The sequence below is a fragment of the Scyliorhinus canicula genome, chromosome 1, assembly GCF_902713615.1.
Source record: "Scyliorhinus canicula chromosome 1, sScyCan1.1, whole genome shotgun sequence".
Lineage (NCBI taxonomy): Eukaryota > Metazoa > Chordata > Chondrichthyes > Carcharhiniformes > Scyliorhinidae > Scyliorhinus > Scyliorhinus canicula.
In genome coordinates, this window is record NC_052146.1 from 228,535,039 (window position 1) to 228,556,343 (window position 21,305).

At 52.6% G+C, this 21,305-nt stretch overlaps 1 protein-coding gene across 3 annotated transcripts in view; it reads left to right on the forward strand.

Annotated features, from left to right (window-relative positions):
- The first annotated feature begins 1,617 nt into the window (after positions 1-1,617).
- The window catches only part of LOC119972315 (glycine N-acyltransferase-like), a 49,269-nt gene continuing 29,581 nt past the window's right edge, over positions 1,618-21,305 (forward strand). Inside the window, exons 1-2 of one of the 3 annotated variants that reach the window (XM_038808843.1) lie at positions 1,618-1,775; positions 19,403-19,581. In XM_038808843.1, the coding sequence (XP_038664771.1) occupies positions 19,504-19,581 (78 nt within the window). In that variant the 5' untranslated portion in view covers positions 1,618-1,775; positions 19,403-19,503. Of the gene's footprint in view, positions 1,776-1,887; positions 1,993-19,402; positions 19,582-21,305 lie in introns of those variants that run through there. The other 2 variants (XM_038808834.1, XM_038808823.1) reach the window with 2 other exon arrangements.

Consider the following 21,305-nt stretch of genomic DNA (forward strand, 5'->3'; position numbering starts at 1 on the left):
AATAATGTAAATAATAATGTATGTATAACTGTTGATTTCCAGCATCTGACCACCAGGTGGTGGGAGTATGCAGGTACATGACCCGGACACACCATGTGTTCCAGAAGAAAGTGTTAGTATGGAGTTTGTAGCAGTCGTATATTAGCGTAGCTCTGTAGTACCTTAGTGTAAGCTAGTGTTAGACCATTATTTCCAAATGTAATAATCTTAGACATTTTAGTAATTTGTTAGTGTAGTGTTCGTAATAAATAACTTTGTTTAGAAAACAAAGTCTAATGTTCTTTGTTCACACTACAATATCAAGATTCAACATCAGCCCAATCAAAGAACTCCCCTTGGAATTTGAAGCTGTCAACGATCTCCACCTCGGCACCATTGATGCAGACGGGTGTGTACGATACTTTGCTTCCTGAAGTCAGTGACCAGCTCCTTCGTTTTGCTGATGTCAAGGGAGAGATTGTTGTCACTGTAAGACATAGGAGCAGAATTAGGCCACTCGGCCCATCGAGTCTGTCCGACATTCAATCATGGCTGATATTTTCTCATCCCCATTCGGCACGGTAGCACAGTGGATGGCACTGTTGCTTCACAGAGCCAGGATCCGAGGTTCAATTCCCAACTTGGTCACTGTCTGTGCGGAGTCTGCACGTCTCCCTGTGTCTACGTGGGTTTCCTCCGGCTGCTCGAGTGTCCTCCCACAAGTCCTGAAAGATGTGCTGTTAGGTGAATTGGATGTTCTCAATTAACCCTCTGTGTGCCTGAACAGGTGCTGGTGCCGGAGTGTGGCGACTAGGGGATTTTCAGTAACTTCATTGAAGTGTTAATGTAAGTCTGCTTGTGATAATAATAAAGATTACTATTACTCCACTAGGTCTCTATCTCTCTTGTGTACACTGACTCATCGTTGTTCAAGATCCGACCCACTACGGCCTTGTTATCAGCAAATTTATAGATATTGGAAGCAAATTTTGCCAGTCGTGTGTATAGGGAGCACAGTAGGAGGTTAAGTAAGCAGCTTTGCAGGGCCCGGTATTGAGGACAATTGAGGAGGTGTTGTTTATACTTGCTGATTGTGGTCTATGGATCAGGAAATCCGGGATCCAGTTGCAGAGGGAGGAGCGATGTCCAGGTTTTGCTTGGCTCTACACTGCTTTAAAAACCTCACTCGCTGTGACCATGGTACTGTATATTGATTGGGAAATCAATTTGGGTTCTTTACGTGATTATGACACAAAAGTTTAAACTAGGAGACAAAGTATACATTTCTCTTCCCCCCTCCCCCCCCACCCCGAGCATTAGTGACACTGAAAAGTAATGAGGGCAAATGTCTCCACATCGGAAACATATAGATCGTATCACATTCCGCCACGATTTCAGCATTTATTAATAGGTTCGATTGCTATTTTAAACTGAATTGCAATTTTGCGGTAAATTGTAACATTTGCTGTCTCCAAAACGGATGTTTCTTTTTGTGACTCAATTATATGAAGTCACTCTTCAAACATACTTGCATTCCACCCCGCCCCCTTGCTGTTAACCTGTTATGTCTGAGCCTAAACGCAGACATCTGACGCATATAAAACTGAAAGTAGCCAATCACTTAAATCAGTCTTTTATTGACAGCCCTTTCAGCCACACACAACCCTTTGAGGACAGCAAACGGGAGTGAGATGAAAGTACATTCTACTCCAGTTAACTGCAACTTAACCCCGGAACCGTAACTCTGGATCGCGACAGTCTGACCCATTATTTGTTTTGGTGAAGGACAAACACAGGTAGGTTTGTCAGCTTTTGCTAAATCTGGAAACTGATGGCACCAGAGTCTTTGTAATGTTAAATTCACATGCCCTGTCCTGCCTTGCCTGCCCTGGAGTTTATAGGGAGAGGGGGAAGGAAAATGGACACACGCTACAGTTATTGAATTATGCCAGTGTTGGGCGGCATCAACATTCAGTGTTTGTTAACAGAATATGTCCTGCAGTAATTATGGTGGTAAGAGAAACGGAAAATTAGCTTTAAATCTAGTCAGAAAATTAATTATGTTGATAAATGTACATGCTGACGGATAAAAAAGCTAGGTATAATAAAATAGGTTGAATGTAAAATATAAAATAACATCTTATCGAGTGTAAAACATTTATGGCAAACCGCAGGTCATAACACTGGGTATCTTGGAATAATGTATATTTGTTAGTTATCTGATAACTAACCCCAGAGGGGGGGGTGGCGATTTTGGTTAATAAGCGGGTGGCATTCCAGGTGGGGAATATAGAGGCGGACCCGGGTGGGGGGGGGGGGTAGATGTTATGGTTAGTGGGAAACTGGAGGGATAGCCGTGGTGTTGGTAAATATATATGCCCCGAACTGGGATGACGTGGAGTTTATGAGACAGTTACTGGGGAAGATTCCGGACCTAGATTCGTATCGACTGATTATGGGGGGAGATTTCGACACGGTCCTTGATCCAAGGGCTGGACCACTTGAGTTCTAGGTCTGGGAAGGTATCAGCAATGGCTAAGGAGCTCTGGGGGTTCATGACCACATTGGGGGGGGGGGGGGGGGCGTCGATCCGTGGAGATTCGTGAGGCCGAGGAGTAAGGAGTTTTTGTTCTACTCCCATGTGCATAAGGTGTATTCCCGGGTAGACTTTTTTGTGATGGACAAAACGCTGGCTAAGGTGGTAGATGCTGAATATTCAGTAATAGTGGTGTCAGATCACCAGATACCCTCCCCGGTTGCTGCTGCTGCTGACCTTTTGTTTTTACCGTTCTGCCAGGAGATCTAGGAATGGTTGCCATCTCCTGAAAAACCCCTACACTGACCCCCTTAGGGCAAATTTCACCGTCTCCAATTTAATAAACCCCGCCATATCGTTGATCCAGGCCTCCACGCTTGGGGGCCTCGCATCCTTCCACTGAAGAAGAGACCTCCGCCGGGCTACTAGGGACGCAAAGGCCAGAACACCGGCCTCTTTCGCCTCCTGCACTCCCGGCTCCACTGCAACCCCAAATATTGCGAGTCCCCAGCCTGGATTGACCCTGGATCCTACCACCCTCGATACCGTCCTTGCTACACCCTTCCAAAATTCCCCCAGCGCTGGGCATGCCCAGAACATATGGACATGGTTTGCTGGGCCCCCAGAGCACCTAACACACCTGTCCTCACTCCCAAAAAACCGACTCATCCTTGTCCCAGTCATATGAGCCCTATGCAGCACCTTAAACTGTATGAGGCTAAGCCTCGCACACGAAGAGTAGGAGTTCACCCTTTCTAGGGCATCCGCCCACGTCCCCTCCTCAATCTCCTCACTCAGCACCTCCTCCCATTTATCTTTCAGCTCCTCCACCGAGGCCTCGTCTACCTCCTGCATCACCTGGTACACTTCCGAGATCCTCCCCTCTCCAACCCATACCCCCGAGAGCACCCTGTCCTGGACCCCACGCGGCGGCAGCAGGGGGAACCCTGCCACCTGCCGCCTGACAAACGCCCTTACTTGCATATACCTAAATGTGTTCCCCAGGGGAGCCTGAACTTCCCTTCCAGCTTGTGGTGAATGTGATTCACACTATATATAGTTGCCAATATCAATCCATGTATATATGTTCGTTACCTACCCATTGTAAGTGCAGTTGCACTATCCGACCACCAGGGGGAGTCGCTCTGGGAGTACGCGAGAGTTTGTACTGGGTTCCTCCCTTGGCTCAGCCCAGGACTCCTCCCCCTGGGACCGATGTATAAAGATCAGTGCCTTAGAGCCAGCCTGCCATTTCACCTGAAGTTCAACGACGAATAGGCTGGCTCTATTGTAAGTGTATTAAAGCCTCTGTTCAGATCCAACTACACGTGTTCGCTGAATTGATGGTTCCATCAATTTAATACACTTAAGAAGCTGCCGAAGTAAAGCATGGAATCCGCTCCAAAACTAGGACGTCTAGAACTCGATCCGTAGGATTCAGAGGCGAAAGAAACCTTCTGCCACTGGCTGAAATGTTTTAAGGCCTACCTGGCCGAAATCAGCACCGCTGAAACTACAGAGGAACAAAAGCTCAGCCTACTGCACGCGAGGGTAAGCCACAGAATTTCTACACAACTAAATCCAGCCGGTTCCTACACCGCTGCGCTGGCGATTTTGGACAAAATGTATATTAGGTCCATGAACGAGGTCTTTGCCCGCCATGTGTTCACGACTCGCCGACAACGACCTACTGAAACTTTAGCTGAATTTTCACGCGAGTTGAACAATCTCTCAAATGACTGCAATTACCAGGCCGTAACCGCGGCCGAACATAGGGAGCTTGCTGTGCGGGATGTTTTTGTAGCGGGCCTTCGATCTAGCTATGTACGCCAGAGACTATTAGAAAATGGGGCCCAGGGCTTAGAGACTACCATAGAGGCTGCTATCACAATGGAAGTTTCCTTCCGCAGCCTCAACTCGTTGCCCGCGGACCCCGCTAACCCCACATGGGCCCCCGACCTGAGGACTCCCCCAGCCTGGCAAACCTCCACCATGCGGCCGGCCACGTGCGATTCATGGGGACCCCCAGTCAAATACTCAAGCTATTCAGCTGCTCCAGCTAATTACTCAGCTTCCCCAGCCAGCTACTCAGCTCGCCAAACCAGTTATTCAACTGCTCCAGCCTGACACTATTCAGCTCCCCAAACCAGTTATTCAACTGCTCCAGCCTGCCACTATTCAGCTCGCCAAACCAGTTATTCAACTGCTCCAGCCTGCCACTTCTGTGGACAAAGCCAGCACCCGCGGCAGCACTGCTCAGCCTGATCCGCGACCTGCAGCAGCTGTGGGAAGAAAGGCCACTATGCTAGAGTGTGCCTCGGCAGAAGGGCCCCAGCCCTCAACACCCCAACAGTCCAAAAACATCGCCCCCAGCATCAGCAGGCCCGCGGGGCCCGAAACGCTGCGGCCTATGCTCAGACTCCGCCCCCTCCCGCCACATGCGATCCATGGGGGCCGCCATCTTGGCAAACCTCCACCATGCGGCCGGCCACGTGCGATTCATGGGGGCCGCCATCTTGGATGCCATCTTCATCACCACCCTCCACCTGCGATCCACGGGCCCTAGCTGCATCCCAGACTCAAACAGCTCATCGGAGGAGTACGACCTCCCCGGGCAGTCACCACATGGCCCGCAACTCAGCGCAGTGTTCCGGCATCATGCTCGCCAGAACGCAGCGGCATCTACTCGACAGGACGCCCAATCGGAAGAATTCAACTCCCCCGGGGCACCCACCACGCGGCCCGCAACTCAACGCGGTCACCCTCGACCAATCTCGGCCCACGCATCTGAGAAATTCGATGACGGAGGTCCAGATCAACGGGTACAACACGTCGCGCCTCTTCGACTCCGGGAGCACAGAGAGCTTCATATACCCAGAGCTGGTAAGACGCTGTTCCCTCCCTATTTATCCCGTCAACCAAACTATCGCCCTCGCTTCGGGCTCCCATTCCATCCAAATCCAAGGCCGCACTACAGCAACGCTAACGATTTGAGGCGCTAGCTATTCCAAATTTAAACTGTATGTCTTGCCCGACCTCTGCGCGCCACTCCTCTTAGGCTTGGATTTCCAATGTAACCTCAAGAGTCTCACCCTCAGCTTTGGCGGGCCCCTGCCCCCACTCACTATCTGCAGCCTCGCCACGCTGCGCATCGCCCCCCCCTCCTCTCTTCGCCAACCTCATCCCGGATTACAAACCGGTAGCCACCTGCAGCAGGCGGTACAGCCTGCAGGATAGGGTATTTATCAGAACGGAGGTCTGAAGGCTGCTCAGTGAGGGGATAATAGAGGCCAGTAACAGTCCCTGGCGAGCTCAGGTGGTGGTCGTCAAGGCCGGGGAAAAATTCCGCATGGTCATCGATTATAGCCAGACCATCAATCGCTTTACGCTCCTAGACGCATATCCCCTCCCCAGAATTGCAGACATGGTAAACCAGATTGGCCAATATCGGGTATTTTCCACGGTGGATCTGAAGTCTGCATACCACCAGCTCCCAATCCGCCCGGAGGACCGCCACTACACGGCGTTCAAGGCCGATGGCCGCCTCTTCCATTTCCTCCGGGTTCCCTTCGGCGTCACTAACGGGGTTTCGGTGTTCCAACGAGCAATGGACCGAATGGTAGACCAGTACGGGCTGCGGGCCACGTTTCCGTATCTGGATAATGTTACCATCTGCGGCCATGACCAGCAGGACCACGACGCCAACCTCCACCGTTTTCTCCAGACGGCCCAAAAATTAAACCTTACATATAACAAGGAGAAATGCGTGTTCCGCACAAACAGACTAGCCATCCTCGGCTACGTCATGGAGAACGGAGTCCTGGGCACAGACCCGGACCGCATGAACTCCCCCTCGCCCATGGCCCCAAGGCCCTCAAACGGTGCTTGGGGCTCTTTTCCTACTACGCCCAGTGGGTCCCTCGATATGCGGACAAAGCTCGCCCACTCTTCAAGGCCACACTATTTCCCCTGTCTGCTGAGGCACGCCAGGCCTTCAGCTGCATCAGGGATGACATCGCCAAAGCAGCCATGCGGGCGGTGGATGAATCCACTCCCTTTCAGGTTGAAAGCGACGCCTCAGAGGTAGCGCTAGCAGCCACTTTAAACCAAGCAGGGCGGCCCTTTGCATTTTTCTCCCGTACCCTATGCGCTTCAGAACTCCGACACTCCTCAGTCGAGAAGGAAGCACAAGCTATCGTGGATGCTATCCGACACTGGAGGCATTACCTCGCAGGTAGGAGGTTCACCCTCATTACCGACCAACGGTCGGTCGGCTTCATGTTCGACAACTCGCAAAGGGGCAAAATTAAAAATGACAAAATTCTTCGGTGGAGGATTGAACTCTCCACCTACAATTACGATATCAAATATCGACCGGGGAAGCTCAACGAGCCCTCGGATGCCCTATCCCGCGGGACATGCGCCAGCGCGCAAATCAGCCGCCTAAAAGCCATCCACGATGACCTCTGCCACCCAGGGGTCACCCGGCTCGCCCACTACATCAGAGCCCGAAACCTGCCTTTCTCCAACGAGGAGGTAAAAGCGGTCACCAGGGACTGCCCGATCTGTGCGGAGTGCAAACCACACTTCTATAGGCCAGACAGGGCCCACCTGGTCAAGGCTTCTAGGCCCTTTGAACGCCTTGCGATCGATTTCAAAGGGCCACCCCCCTCCACTAACAAAAACATTTACTTCCTTAACATTATTGATGAGTTCTCCCGATTCCCCTTCGCCATCCCATGCCCCGATATCACCTCCCACACAGTCATTAGGGCCCTGCATAATGTCTTCACCCTGTTCGGTTTCCCCAGCTACGTGCACAGCGACCGGGGTGCGTCCTTTATGAGTGACGAGCTGCGTCAGTACCTGCTCGACAAGGGCATCGCCTCGAGCAGGACTACCAGTTACAACCCCAGGGGGAACGGACACGTGGAGAGGGAGAACGCGACGGTCTGGAAGACCGTCCTACTGACCCTCAGGTCCAGGAAGCTCCAAGTTTCCCAATGGCAGGAAGTCCTCCCTGACGCGCTCCACGCAATGAAATCCCTCCTGTGTGCAGCTCCCAACCAAACCCCCCATGAGCTGCTCTTCATTTTTTCCAGAGGCACTACCACAGGGGTCTCACTTCCGGCGTGGCTGAGGACGCCAGGCCCGGTTCTCCTAAGGAAGCATGTCAGGGCGCACAAGACCGACCCCATTGTTGAAAAGGTGCGCCTGCTTCATTCCAACCCACAGTACACATTTGTTGAGTTCCCGGACGGTCGCCAGGACACAGTATCCCTCCGGGACCTGGCACCCGCTGGATCCAGCCCCCCATCTACCCCCACCGAGGAACTCCTTTCCCCGTTCCCTATGCGGCCGCCCCCTTACGCCCCCGATTCTGCGAGCTCACCCCACCAGTCCCGAGCACCAGCCCGCCCCCCACGCCCCCAGTCTCCATTCGACCAGGAGGTGTATGAGGCTCGGACAAGACTCGCCCCGGAGCTGGCAACCGTACCCCAGACCTCGACGCCCGCCCAGCCACCGCAAGAGGCTGCAACCCCGGTGCTCCGCAGATCAAAACGGACAATTCGTCCACCGGACAGACTGACTCTTTGAGCCATCACCCCCGCCGGACTTTTAACAGGGGCTGAATGCGGTGAATGTGGTTCACACTATATATAGTTGCCAATATCACTCCATGTATATATGTTCGTTATCTAACCAGTGTAAGTGCAGTTTCACTACCCGACCACCAGGGGAGTACGCGAGAGTTTGTACTGGGCTCCTCCCTTGGCTCCGCCCAGGACTCCTCCCCCTGGGACCGATGTATAAAGATCAGTGCCTTAGAGCCAGCCTGCAGTTCATCTGGAGTTCAACGACGAATAGGCTGGCTCTATTGTAAGTGTATTAAAGCCTCTGTTCAGATCCAACTACACGTGTTCGCTGAATTGATGGTTCCATCACAGCTCACCCAGGCTCGCAAACTTCCCGTCTATGAACAGGTCCCCCAGCCTCCTGACACCTGCCTTGTGCCAACAGGAACCCGCCATCAATTCTCCCCGGAACAAACCGGTGGTTCCTCCGTATCAGGGACCCCATCAAGGCCCCCATCTGCCCCCTGTGCCGCCTCCATTGCCCCCAAATCTTGAGGGTAGCTGCCACCACTGAGCTCGCGGTATACCTCGTCGGAGGGAGCGGCATTGCAAGCGCTTCCAGGCTCGTACCCACACAGGATGCCATCTCCATCCTCTTCCATGCCGCCCCCTCCCCGTCCATTACCCACTTACGCACCATCGCTGCGTTGGCAGCCCAATAATACCCACAGAGGTTGGGCAACGCCAGCCCCCCCCCCATCCCTGCCCCGCTCCAAGAACACCTGTCTCACCCTTGGAGTCCCGTGTGCCCACACAAACCCCGTAATGCTCCTGTTAACCCGCCTGAAAAAGGCCTTCAGGATAAGGATGGGGAGGCACTGGAACAGGAACTGAAACCTGGGGAGCACCGTCATCTTGACTGACTGCACCCTACCCTCCAAAGACAGCGGCAGCATGTCCCACCTCTTAAACGCCTCCTCCATTTGCTCCACCAGCCTTGTGAGGTTTAGCTTATGCAGGACCCCCAGCTCCTGGCCACCTGAACCCCCAAGTACCTGAAACTCCTCTCCGCCCTTTTCAGTGGGAGCCTCCCAATCCCCCCCTCCTGGTCCCCCGGGTGTACCACAAACAGCTCGCTTTTCCCAAAGTTAAGCTTATACCCTGAGAAATCCCCAAAAATCCTACCCGTCCTAGAACTGGATCGATCCAGTGGCGGATCCAGCACCGTGTTGAAATCCCCCCCATTATCAGGCCCGCATCATCCTAATTCGGGGCGTATACATTGACCAGCACCACCCGCTCCCCTTGCAGCTTGCCGCTCACCATCACGTACCTCCCGCCGCTGTTTGCCACCACATTCGACGCCTCAAACGACACCCTCTTCCCCACCAGGATCGCCACCCCCCCTGGTTTTTTGCATCCAGCCCCGAATGAAACACTTGGCCCACCCACCCCTTCCTCAACCTAACCTGATCCGCCACCTTCAGGCGCGTATCCTGAAGCATAGCCACGTCTGCCTTCAGCCCCCTCAGGTGCGCGAACACGCGGGACCGTTTACCTGGCCCATTCAGACCCCTCACATTCCAGGTGATCAGCCGGATCAGAGGGCCACCTGCCCCCCTCCCCCGTTGACTAGCCATCACCCTTTCGTAATCCGCCACGTCCCCCGCTCAGCCTGTTCCCCACAGCAACAGACTCCCTCTACACGCTCCAGCTCCTTCTTGGCCATTCCAGTAGCAACCCGGTATCCCCCCCTCGTACCCCCCCCCCCCCCCCCCCCCCCCCCCCAAGCTAGGGCCCCCCTAGCTGCGTAACTCCGGTCATTGTACTTCCGTAAGTCAGCCGACTCCTGCTGACTCGGGCTGCTCCCGCCACCCCAATTACTCTCCCCAGTGTCCCCCAACGGTTGGCCGGTCGGTGGTTGCAGCGGCCAGCTTACGGTCGGGCGAGCTGGGTTCCCGGGAGGCAACGGAGGGGTCCCAAGATGGCGGCCCCCATGAGTCGCACATGGTGGGCGAGGTGCAAAATTTCATCCAAGATGGCGACCCCTGTGGGTCACACGTGGCGGGTGAAGTGCAAGTTGGTGTCCAAGATGCCAGCCCCCATGGGTCGCATGTGTCGGCTGAGATTAAAGATGGCGCCGCCCACGGGTTGCACATGGCGGGTGGCGCGGCAGCTGGGGGTGGCTTTTGCAAAGGGGCCCTTCTTCCCACAGCCGTTACAAGTCACGTTCCGTGCCGGGCAGCGTTGTCAGGGGTGATTATTCTGGCCGCAGAAGTAGCACTTTGGGCCTCCGGCATTGGCGGGCCGGTGCGCCGCGCAGGCTTGCGTCGTGCCCGGATCGGCTGATGGCTGCGCCCACGAGGGTGCCGCGCAGTAGGAGGTGTTGGCCCCCATGTTCTGCGGGGCTACCTCCAGTGAGCTGGAGAGCTGGACTGTCTCTGGGAGGCCGAGTGTCCCCCCTTCTAATAAACACTGGCGGATATAGTTCGAGTGCATGCCCGTGACACAGGCATCTCTGATCAGCAGCCCCGCGTGCTGGGTAGCTGATATCTCCCGGCAGTCATAGTTTCGACAGAGGATGCGCAAGGCGTGTAGGAATTCCACGAGTGATTCCCCAGGGCGTTGGCATCTCGTGGCAAGGAGGTGCCTAGCATATACCTGGTTGAAGGATTTCACATAGTGTCCTTTGAGCAGCGTTATTGCCTCTGCATATGATGGGGCGTCCCTGATGAGGTTAAAGACTCTTGGGTTCACCCGTGCATGGAGGACCTGCTTCTTCTGGAGGTCCGTGAATTCCTCGTTGAAGGACGCAAGGTAGGCTCGAAGCAGCTTAGCCAGTGTTCAAAAGTCTCTGTAGTGTCAGCTGCTTGTGGGTCCAGTTCCAGGCGATCGGGCTTGAGTGAGGAGTTCATCTTGAGTGAAGCGTCCATCTTGGAAGTTTAGTGTATTAAATTGATACACCATCAATAATACACGATGAGTTGATAACGTTAACTGAGGCTTTAGTACACTAAACAGCAAGCCTCCAGCCTCTGGACCCGAACTGGGGCCAGAGGCGGAGACTTGCCACTTTTATACAGAAGCCCCGAGGGGAGGAGCCGCAGGCGGAGCCAAACTGGACAAGCCCAGGCACGTACGATACAGTACAGTCCAGACAGTACAATCACGTGGTTTACCACAGAAACTTTCCCCAACCCACCAGAAATGGACAGAGCACACAGGTCGCTGCGCCCGAAGCCCAGTGGCAGGGGACCCCCCGAGGGCAGTTACAGCTAAACTGCACCGGTACCAAGACAGGGAAACAAACCTGTGCTGGGCCAGGCAAAACAGAACTTGCAAATGGGAAGAACATAGAACATAGAATGTTACAGCGCAGTACAGGCCCTTCGGCCCTCGATGTTGCCCCGACCTGTGAAACCACTCGAAAGCCCATCTACACTATTCCTTTATCATCCATATGTTTATCCAATGACCATTTGAATGCCCTTAATGTTGGCGAGTCCACTACTGTTGCAGGCAGGGCATTCCACGTCCTTACTACTCTCTGAGTAAAGAACCTACCTCTGACATCTGTCCTATATCTATCTACCCTCAATTTAAAGCTATGTCCCCTCGTGCTGGACATCACCATCCGTGGAAAAAGGCTCTCGATGTCCCCCCTATCTAATCCTCTGATCATCTTGTATGCCTCAATTACGTCACCTCTTAACCTTCTTCTCTCTAACGAAAACAGCCTTAAGTCCCTCAGCCTTTCATCATAAGATCTTCCCTCCATACCAGGCAACATCCTGGTAAATCTCCTCTGTACCCTTTCCAATGCTTCCACATCCTTCCTATAATGCGGCAACACGAATTGCACGCAATACTCCAAATGCGGCCGCACCAGAGTTTTGTACAGCTGCAACATGACCTCATGGCTCCGAAACTCAATCCCTCTACCAATAGGACACTCCATTAGAGTTTACGAGGACATTGTGGCAGACCTAGCCAGGCGATGGGCTGAATTCAATAGAGCGAAAGCAGCTCTTCACAAGAACAATGTGCGTTTTGGTATGCTGTACCCAGCAAAACTCTGGGTCACATACCAAGGAAGAGAGTACTTCTTCACAGCCCCCGCCGAAACAAACAATTTTATCGAGGAACATGGGCTGGAAAACCAACAGCGAGGGTAGAAATACGGGACCCCTGGTGAGGGGCAACAACATGCTGACGGAGGGGGGGGGGGGAGGAGTGAGGCAACGCCAGGCCCCCCCCCCGCCCCACCCCCACCCCGGCGAGCGCACCCTGAACAAAAAGCAAACCACTACCCGAGGGACCGCCACAGGTGGGAGACCAGGCCCCAGCACGAGGAAACGAGAGCAGCGGAGAAGAGAGAACAAGGGAGGGGAGCCCAGGGTAGGATGGGGGAAGAGTGGGCTGAAAAACGGAGAGGCTCGACAAGGGAGAAGCGAGACAGTAACTCCCAAGAGGGGGGGTCACCGCACTAGCAAGAAAGCTAGCACCGGGGACATGCAACAAAGCAGGGCCGCAGCGCGCCTCCAACAGGGAGGAACCGGGGGGGCGCACAGGAAGGGAGGGACCGGGTTGGGGGGGGGGGGGCGCACAGGAAGGGAGGGACCGGGTTGGGGGGGGGGGGGGGAGCGCACAAGGAAGTGAGGGACCGGGGGAGGACATGGGGACGGAAGAACAAACAAGGCTAGAAAAGGAATAGGGCTGCAAAGTGCCACAACCAAGGGCTTGGAACAAGGAATTGCTGCAAGCACCCACCCAGTACGGTCTCTGGGTGAAGGGAGACCCCAGAGTGTAGGGGGCTACCCGCGTGGTGGCTGCACAGTGGGCGACCATGTCGGGTGCCCCCTAGATGGAGGGAAACCCCGGAGCGTGGGGGCCCTACCGCATAAAGAGAGCAGTGACAGCGGCCATCCTGGACGGCCCCCTAACAAAGGGAAACCCCGGAGGGCAGGGGCGCGTCACCAGGTAAATATGGTTAATCCCACAGGAGCGAGGGGACAGATGCCCCCCACCAGAATAGTCACCTGGAATGTAAGGGGACTCAACGGCCCAGTGAAAAGATCCAGAGTCCTCACCCACCTAAGAAACATGAGGGCCGACATAATCTTTCTCCAAGAGGCACACCTGAGAGAGCAGGACCGACTGCGGGTAAGAAAGGGCTGGGTGGGTCAGACCTATCATTCCTGTTAACGGGACGAGGGCCAGGGGGATGGCAATACTGATCAGCAGATGGACGATGTTTAGGGCGACAAAGACGGTTACGGACCCGGGGGGGGGGGGGGGGGGGGACGGTACGTCATGGTCAGCGGGGCCCTGGATGGGGCACCGGTAGTACTAGTTAACGTGTACGCACCCAACTGGGATGACACGAGCTTCATCAAGAAGACCATGGCAGAAATCCCTGACATAGCGACGCACCGACTAATCATGGGGGGAACTTCAACTGTGTACAGGATCCAGTGACTGACCGATCAAACCCAAAAACGGGGAAGACCTCAAGCATAGCAAGGGAACTTCGTCACTTTATGGAACAGATGGGAGGGGTGGACCCCTGGATGCTCACCCGCCCAGGGGAGAAGGAGTTTTCCTTCTTCTCCTCAGTACACAACGTATGCACCAGAATTGGCTTCTTTTGGGGTGTGGAAAACGGTGCTTCCAGGGATAGACAAAGTGGAATACTCTGCAATTGTGATATCAGACCATGCTCCACACTACATGGACGTGAGGCTGGAGACAGGCAGGGCCCAACGCCCCACATGGAGGTTGGACGTTGCCCTACTAGCTGACAAGGCCTTCAACAGAAAGATATCGGGGGCCATAGCAGAATACACGGAGAACAATCAGAACGGGGAGGTCTTGCCCTCCACGTTCTGGGAAGCGCTAAAGGCCGTGCTAAGAGGGTAAATCATCGCTTTCAAAGCGCGAAGAAATAGGGAGGAAAGGGCTAGGCTGGTCGACTCCATACTGGAGGTAGACCATAAATACTCCGAGGCCCCGACCATAGAGCTCCTGGCGGAGAGGAAAGTTACAAAGGAACTTTGATCTGCTCTCCGCCATGAAAGCAGTGCATCAACTCTGCCAGGCACGTGGGACCCTGTACGAACACGAAGACAAAGCCAGCCGCCTGCTGGCACACCAGCTGAGAAAGCAGGCAGCCACCAGAGAAATTACACAAATCAGGGATACTAGAGGCACATTAGAAACAGAACCAGAAAAGATCAACAAAGCCGTCAGGGCCTTTTACCAGGGGCTGTACACCTCAGAGCCCCCAATGGGGGAGTCCGGGATGAAACGGTTCCTTGAGGGACTGGACATACCAGTCGTGGGAGAGGGCAGAAAATGGGCCCTGGAAGCACCACTAGCACTGGGAGAGATCATGGACAGCATTAGCTCCATGCAGGTGGGGAAGGTGCCAGGACCAGACGGGTTCCCGGCGGACTTCAACAAAAAATTTGCGACAGCACTGGCCCCGCACCTGCGGGAGATGTTCACAGACTCGCTAGCTGGGGCACACTGCCGCCCACACTAGCACAGGCCTCAATCTCGCTGATACCTAAGAAAGACAAAGACCCAACGGAATGTGGGTCATACAGACCCATCTCACTGCTGAACGCTGATGCCAAAATACTGGCCAACGTTCGAGCTAAAAGGTGTGGTGAATGTAATATAGATGTATATATGTTAATTCACACTGTCTTTGTAAGCGCAGTAGCGCTATCCTACCACTAGGGGGAGTAGCGCTGGGAGCACTCAGGAACTTATACTGGGCTCCACCCTTGGCTCCGCCCATGACTCCTCCCCCTAGTGCAGCTGTATAAATACAGTAGTCCCCCGTTATACCGCGCTCCGCAATACCGCGGTTCGCGATATACCGCGGGGGGGCTTATGGACCCCAACTGTCAGTTGTGTCAATTTCAGCGGCCGGCTCACTTTGATCCGGAGAGGGAAGCTGCTCTCTCACTGAAACAATTAGCTGGCCGCTGAAATTGACACTGCCCGCTGCTCTCTCCCTCCAATCCAACTTTTAAGTTTTAATGTTTCTGATTGGAGGGAGAGAGCAGCCGGCAGTGTCAATTTCAGCGGCCGGCTGATTGTTTCAGTGAGAGAGCAGCTTCCCTCTCCGGATCAAAGTGAGCCGGCCGCTGAAATTGACACTGCTTTTAAGTTTTAATGTTTCTGATTGGAGGGAGAGAGCAGCCGGCAGTGTCAATTTCAGCGGCCGGCTGATTGCTTCAGTGAGAGAGCAGCTTCCCTCTCTGGATCAAAGTGAGCCGTCCGCTGAAATTGACACTGCCGGCTGCTCTCTCCCTCCAATCAGAAACATTAAAACTTAAAAGTTGGATTGGAGGGAGAGAGCAGCGGGCAGTGTCAATTTCAGCGGCCGGCTGATTGTTTCAGTGAGAGCAGCTTCCCTCTCCGGATCAAAGTGAGCCGGCCGCTGAAATTGACACTGTTTTAATTGGATCCACGATGGGGATTTTAAATTTATTTTAAAATCTATGCTAGCGCTTCCCATTGTGAGTCTACGGGGGTCTGACCTCTCCCCCCGCCCCCCGTAGACTCACAATGGGAAGCGCTAGCATAGATTTTTAAATAAATTTAAAACCCCCATCATGGATATCCGCGGCTCGGATACAACGCGGGTGGCTGTCTTGGACCCCAACACCCGCGTTATAAAGGGGGACTACTGTACCCGTGTCCAGAGTCAGCCTGGGTCACTACGAGTTCATCGACAGGTAACAGGCTGGCTCTGAAGTAAGTCGATTAAAGCCTAGATTCACATCGGAAACACGTGTCTGGTGAATTGATGGTTCCATCAAAAGGCTAGAAAGCTGCGTGCCAAAGGTGGTCGCAGAGGACCAGACGGGCTTTGTCAAAGGTAGACAGCTTACAGTCGAACATTAGGCGCCTGCTGAATGTGATAATGATCCCCTCCGGGGAGAGAACACCAGAGGTGATCGACTCCCTAGACGCAGAAAAGGCTTTGACAGAGTCGAATGCAAATACCTCATAGAGGTACTGGAGCGGTTCGGCCTTGGAACAGGGTTCACCTCCTGGGTAAAGCTCCTATAAAACGCTCCCATAGCGAGTGTACAGACCAACAACACCAACTCCCGATACTTCCAGCTGCCAAGGGGCACCGGACAAGGATGCCCACTGACCCCGCTGCTGTTCGCTCTAGCGATCGAACCACTAGCAGTTACGCTCAGAGCAGCAAAAAGCTGGAGGGGGATGCGAAGGGGAGGCAGAGAGCACAGAGTCTCACTCTATGCAAATGACCTGCTCCTCTACATTTTGGACACACAAAGCAGCATGGATGGAATCATCGCGCTCCTTCTCGGGCTACAAACTCAACATGAGCAAAAGGAAGATCTTCCCGGTACACCCACAGGTAGGGGGGGGGGGCAGCACTAACGGGACTGCCGTTTAAACAAGCCCGACACAAATTCCGCCTCCTGGGGATCCAAATAGCCCATGACTGGAAAGGGATCCACAAATGGAACCTCACCAGTCTGACGGAGGAAGTAAAAAAGGACCTGCAAAGATGGAACACTCCCCCCACTCACTCGCGGGGAGAGACCAGACAATCAAAATGAACGTACTGCCCAGGTACCTCTTCCTATTCAGATCCATCCCGATCTACATCCCTAAGTCCTTTTTCAAAGCAGTGGACAAACTAATCATGGCGTTCATATGGGGGGTGAGTGGGGGGGGGGAGGAAGAATGCTAGGATCTCAAAGAAGGACTGACAAAAAACAAAATCCGGGGGGGGGGGAGGCTAGCCCTCCCAAACCTACAATTCTACCACTGGGCGGCGACGGCCGAGTGAATAAGGGGATGGATCAAGGAGCCAGAAGCCGAGTGGGTGCGTGCGGAGGAGGCCTCCTGCATGGGGACCTCCCTCCGGGCCCTCGCCACGGCAGCACTCCCATCCCCACCCAAAAAACACTCTAGCAGCCCAGTGGTGACAGCCACCCTCCAATCCTGGAACCAACTACGACAGCAATTTGGCCTGACGAGCGCTGACTGACGCCACCTTCAAAAGGTGGGGGGCAGGACAGAGGGACACTGACAGTCAGGGACCTCTACACGGACGGCAGGATCGCAACAATGGACGAACTGACAGCGAAATACCAGCTAGCTAGGGGGAACGAGCTAAGGTACCTGCAACTCAAAAACTTCCTATGAAAGGAGACAAGGACGTACAACCGCCACGAAAGACATTACTGGAAGAGTTAGTGGACACAAGCATAGTAGATAAGGGAAACTGTAGTGACATGTATGACTGACTGATAGAAAGGGCCGACACCGTACTGGATGCAACAAAAAAGAAATGGGAGGAGGACCTGGGGATCGAGATAGGGTGGGGACTCTGGAGCGAAGCACTGCATAGGGTCAACTCCACCTCCACGTGCGCAAGGCTCAGCCTGACGCAACTAAAAGTGGTACATAGAGCCCACTTAACAAGAACCCGTATGAGTAGGTTCTTCCCGGAGGTGGAAGATAGATGTGAACGGTGCCAAGGAGGCCCGGCCAACTACGCCCACATATTCTGGTCTTGCCCCAGACTTGCTGGGTCCTGGACAGCCTTGTTTGAGGCAATCTCCAAAGTGGTGGGGGTGAGGGTGGAGCCATGCCTGAAAGTGGCGGTCTTCGGGGTTTCAGACCAACCAGATCTATTCCTGGGGAGGAGGACAGACGCCCTTGCCTTTGCCTCCCTGATTGCCCGCCGTAGAATCCTGTTTGGCTTGCGGTCAGCAGCACCACCCAGAGCTGCAGACTGGCTGTCCGACCTCTCGGAATCTCTCCAAATGGAGAAAATCAAATTCGCCATCCAAGTGTCAGACAACGGCTTCCACAGAACGTGGGAGCCATTCACCCAATTGTTCCGGGACCTGTTTGTGGCAAACAAACAAGCAGAAGAATAGCCAGGGGAAAGTAGCCAAAGCATGAGAGGGAGAGATAGACCGGGAGATGAGGGGGTGGGGGGGGCAGCTAAACCTAAGAGGAAGGAAAGGCGAACCACGGGATCGGGGGGGGGGGGGGGGGGAAGAGGGAAGAGACGGGGAACAATAGAGGAGAGCCAGGGAGGGGGGGGGGGGAGCGGGGGGGAGGCAGGGAAACGTTAACAAACTTGGCATCCACAGGAACAGAGAAAAAGGAGAATACAGGCGGAAGACGGGAGGGCTGGCTGAAGCGGAAGTGAGCGCGAGACGACAATGGCAGCGAAATCCATCCGGGAGAAGCAAGGGGCAACAGCAGCACCAGACCCATTCAAGGATTGCCCTCCGTAATTGTCTCTCCGGCGCCCAAATGTATATCTACCCCCCCCCCCCAACACACACACACACACAAAAATAGATGCCTACTCATGTGTGTAAATAATTGATTTTGTATTTCTCTTATGTTGTTACCTTTTTTTCTTTCCCTTTGTGATTTGTATGTGTGTGCCCTTCTCTTCTGTACATATATATATATATATATATACATATCATATCCTGTGTACTTAATGGCAAATATACTTTGTTCAAAAACCCAATAAAAAACATTTGTAAAAAAAAAAATAAAGGGACCGTGTATACCAACAAATGGGCTGTGTACAGAAAAGAGACATGATACATTTTGTCTACAAGAATGTAACCAGTTTCTTATCAAACCCAAAATCTATCTCACAGTTTCTCCAAATTCAGTCTTACTCGTAGTTATTTGGGCCATTTATGTTAAATGTATTTATGTGATCTTTAGCATTGTACAATAATTCAAGTAATCTTTTCTGGTTCATAGTTCATAGCTCTCAGGTTGGAATCCTTTACTGTCCAAAACAGGGTCCATGTAACCTCTTAAATCTCAGCCAGATCTTAAAATCAAAGAACCCCTACAGTGCAGAAGGAGGGCATTTGGTACATCAAGTCTGCACCGACCCTCTGAAAGAGCACCCTACCTCGGCCTACTTCCCCGCCCACCCTGTCCCTGTAACTCCATCTAATCTGCACATCTTTGGACAATAAGGGGAAATTTTATCATGGCCAATCCACCTAACATGCACACCTTTGGACTGTGGGAGGAAACCAGAGCACCCGGAGGTGTGACAGACACAGGGAGAACGTGCAAACTCTAGACATCTAGTCACCCAAGGCCGGAATTGAACCCAGGTCCTTGGCATTGTGAAGTAGCAGTGCTAACCACTGTGCTGCCTCCTCTTCCTCCTTAACAGAAAGAGAATTGTCAAATACTTTGTGAAATTTATGCCCTTTAAGTATTATCAAAGTTAACTAGTATTCCTTTGTTCAAACAGGACTGACATCTGCACCAGGCAGTGTTAGTGCAGTGCAGCACATCTCAACAAGGGCTTTGCCACTTTGGTTGAAAGTCATTTTGAGTCTGCCTCCTAGGACCATGTTTTTATTACTGAATGAAGAGAAGCTGCTGATTTTAGAAAAAGCTTTACAGAATTATCTGCCAGCTTCAATAAAGGTAAGGATGTATTGTATTCTGGTAAGCTTGGTAGGAGATTATTTGTATTTCTATCTGTTATCAGTAAAGTTTAAATATACAGTATTTAATACATTGTAATTTTCACAAAAAAGTGAATATAAAATATTAAAGTAGACAGAATTGAAGGAAATGATCAAAAATTACATTAGTTACAAGAGTGGCTGATGAAATTTGACACCTACAAGTATAAAATATCCTGGGCTGGATTCTCCATCCTGGAGACTAAGTCCCCACGCTGGCGTGAAAACGGTGGTGTTTTACGCCAGGAAAAGTCCCAGTTATATTTCATTATAGTTCCTGTTATAAATAAAAAGTAATTAGGTTTAAATTTACAAATCTGGTGTTGGGCAGTCAAGGGCCAAAGGCTTTGTGTATTTTTCTAAGAATAATTGGTTAATTCAATTGTGTTGCGATTCCAAGTCATGGGGGGCTGGGGTCATAACACCATGGCTAATGGTACCAGTCCAAACCCCCACCATGGAGGTAGTTGAAAACAAATCATTGCCATTTGACCAGAGACCATGGAGCAGGCTATTGATTTTCGCAAACTGCATTTCTGGTGCCTTCACTAGTCTGGGGTGTCTTGCATTATGATGGTTTGCAGCGCCCTGCACAACAATGTGCTTCAGGGAGGGGCAGAGCTGATGGTGGAAGATGGCCAAGAATGCACAGCTTCCTCGAGGACACAGCTTCCTTGAAGGAGGGAGATAGCTGGAGGAATATGCCAATGCAGAGTTTGAATGAGAAATGCATGGCAGAGATGCCAGCGACACACTTATCCAGATATATTTCACCTGAAAACTGTCCATGCAGCACTGTACTCTTGGTACTCAAGTCCACATGCTTCCAAATGTATACACACTCTAGACCCTCCCCCAGCAATGACCACCAACATCTTCAAGGATAGCTATGACCTTGAGGGCTACCAGGTACCGCCACTGTGAGCCCTGACATAATTGAGAATTGATCCCGGGAAGGATTTTCCAGCCGTTCTCACGGGCAGGATCTTCCAGTTTTGCCGATGGCGCACCCGCGCCTTGGCTTTCCTGGCAGTGAGGAGTGGATTCAGTGAGAAACTCATTGACAGCGACGGAACCAGAAGGTCCTGCCGCTGGCCAACATTGGGCTGGCTCCCACTCCCGAAAAACACGCTGCGTGGGGCACAGAAAATGCCCCCCCCCCCCCACCCACATGATGTAATATAAATCACCCATGCATAATTCTTGACTTTCTGGGCAAGATGTTGATCGATAATCATTAGCAATTATCACATCATTAATATGGTATTGGTGTGAATTACTAGACTTAGCTTTGTGTGGTAAGAATCATGTGCCAAACATACAGAATAATGTGCAATTAATTTGCAGATATAGCAACTTAATGAAAACACAGGAAATTAAGGGCGAGCTGTCATTTTCCCAAGATTAATTACAGAGCAGCGTAAATCACCCAGCAGCTTTATCCTTTGGCTCCAACCTTCCTTTACAAATCCCATTTACGTCTGGCGCCAATACGAGGATATTACTTCACACAAATCCCTTGAACGAGGGCAAACAAGAATATTACAAAAATATGAACACAAATGGGAGGAATTGCTGAACAAGGGCAGCACGGTGGCACAATGGTTAGCACTGCTGTCTCACAGTGCTGACAACCCGGGATCCTGGCTCCGGGACACTGTCCATGTGGAATTTGATTCTCCC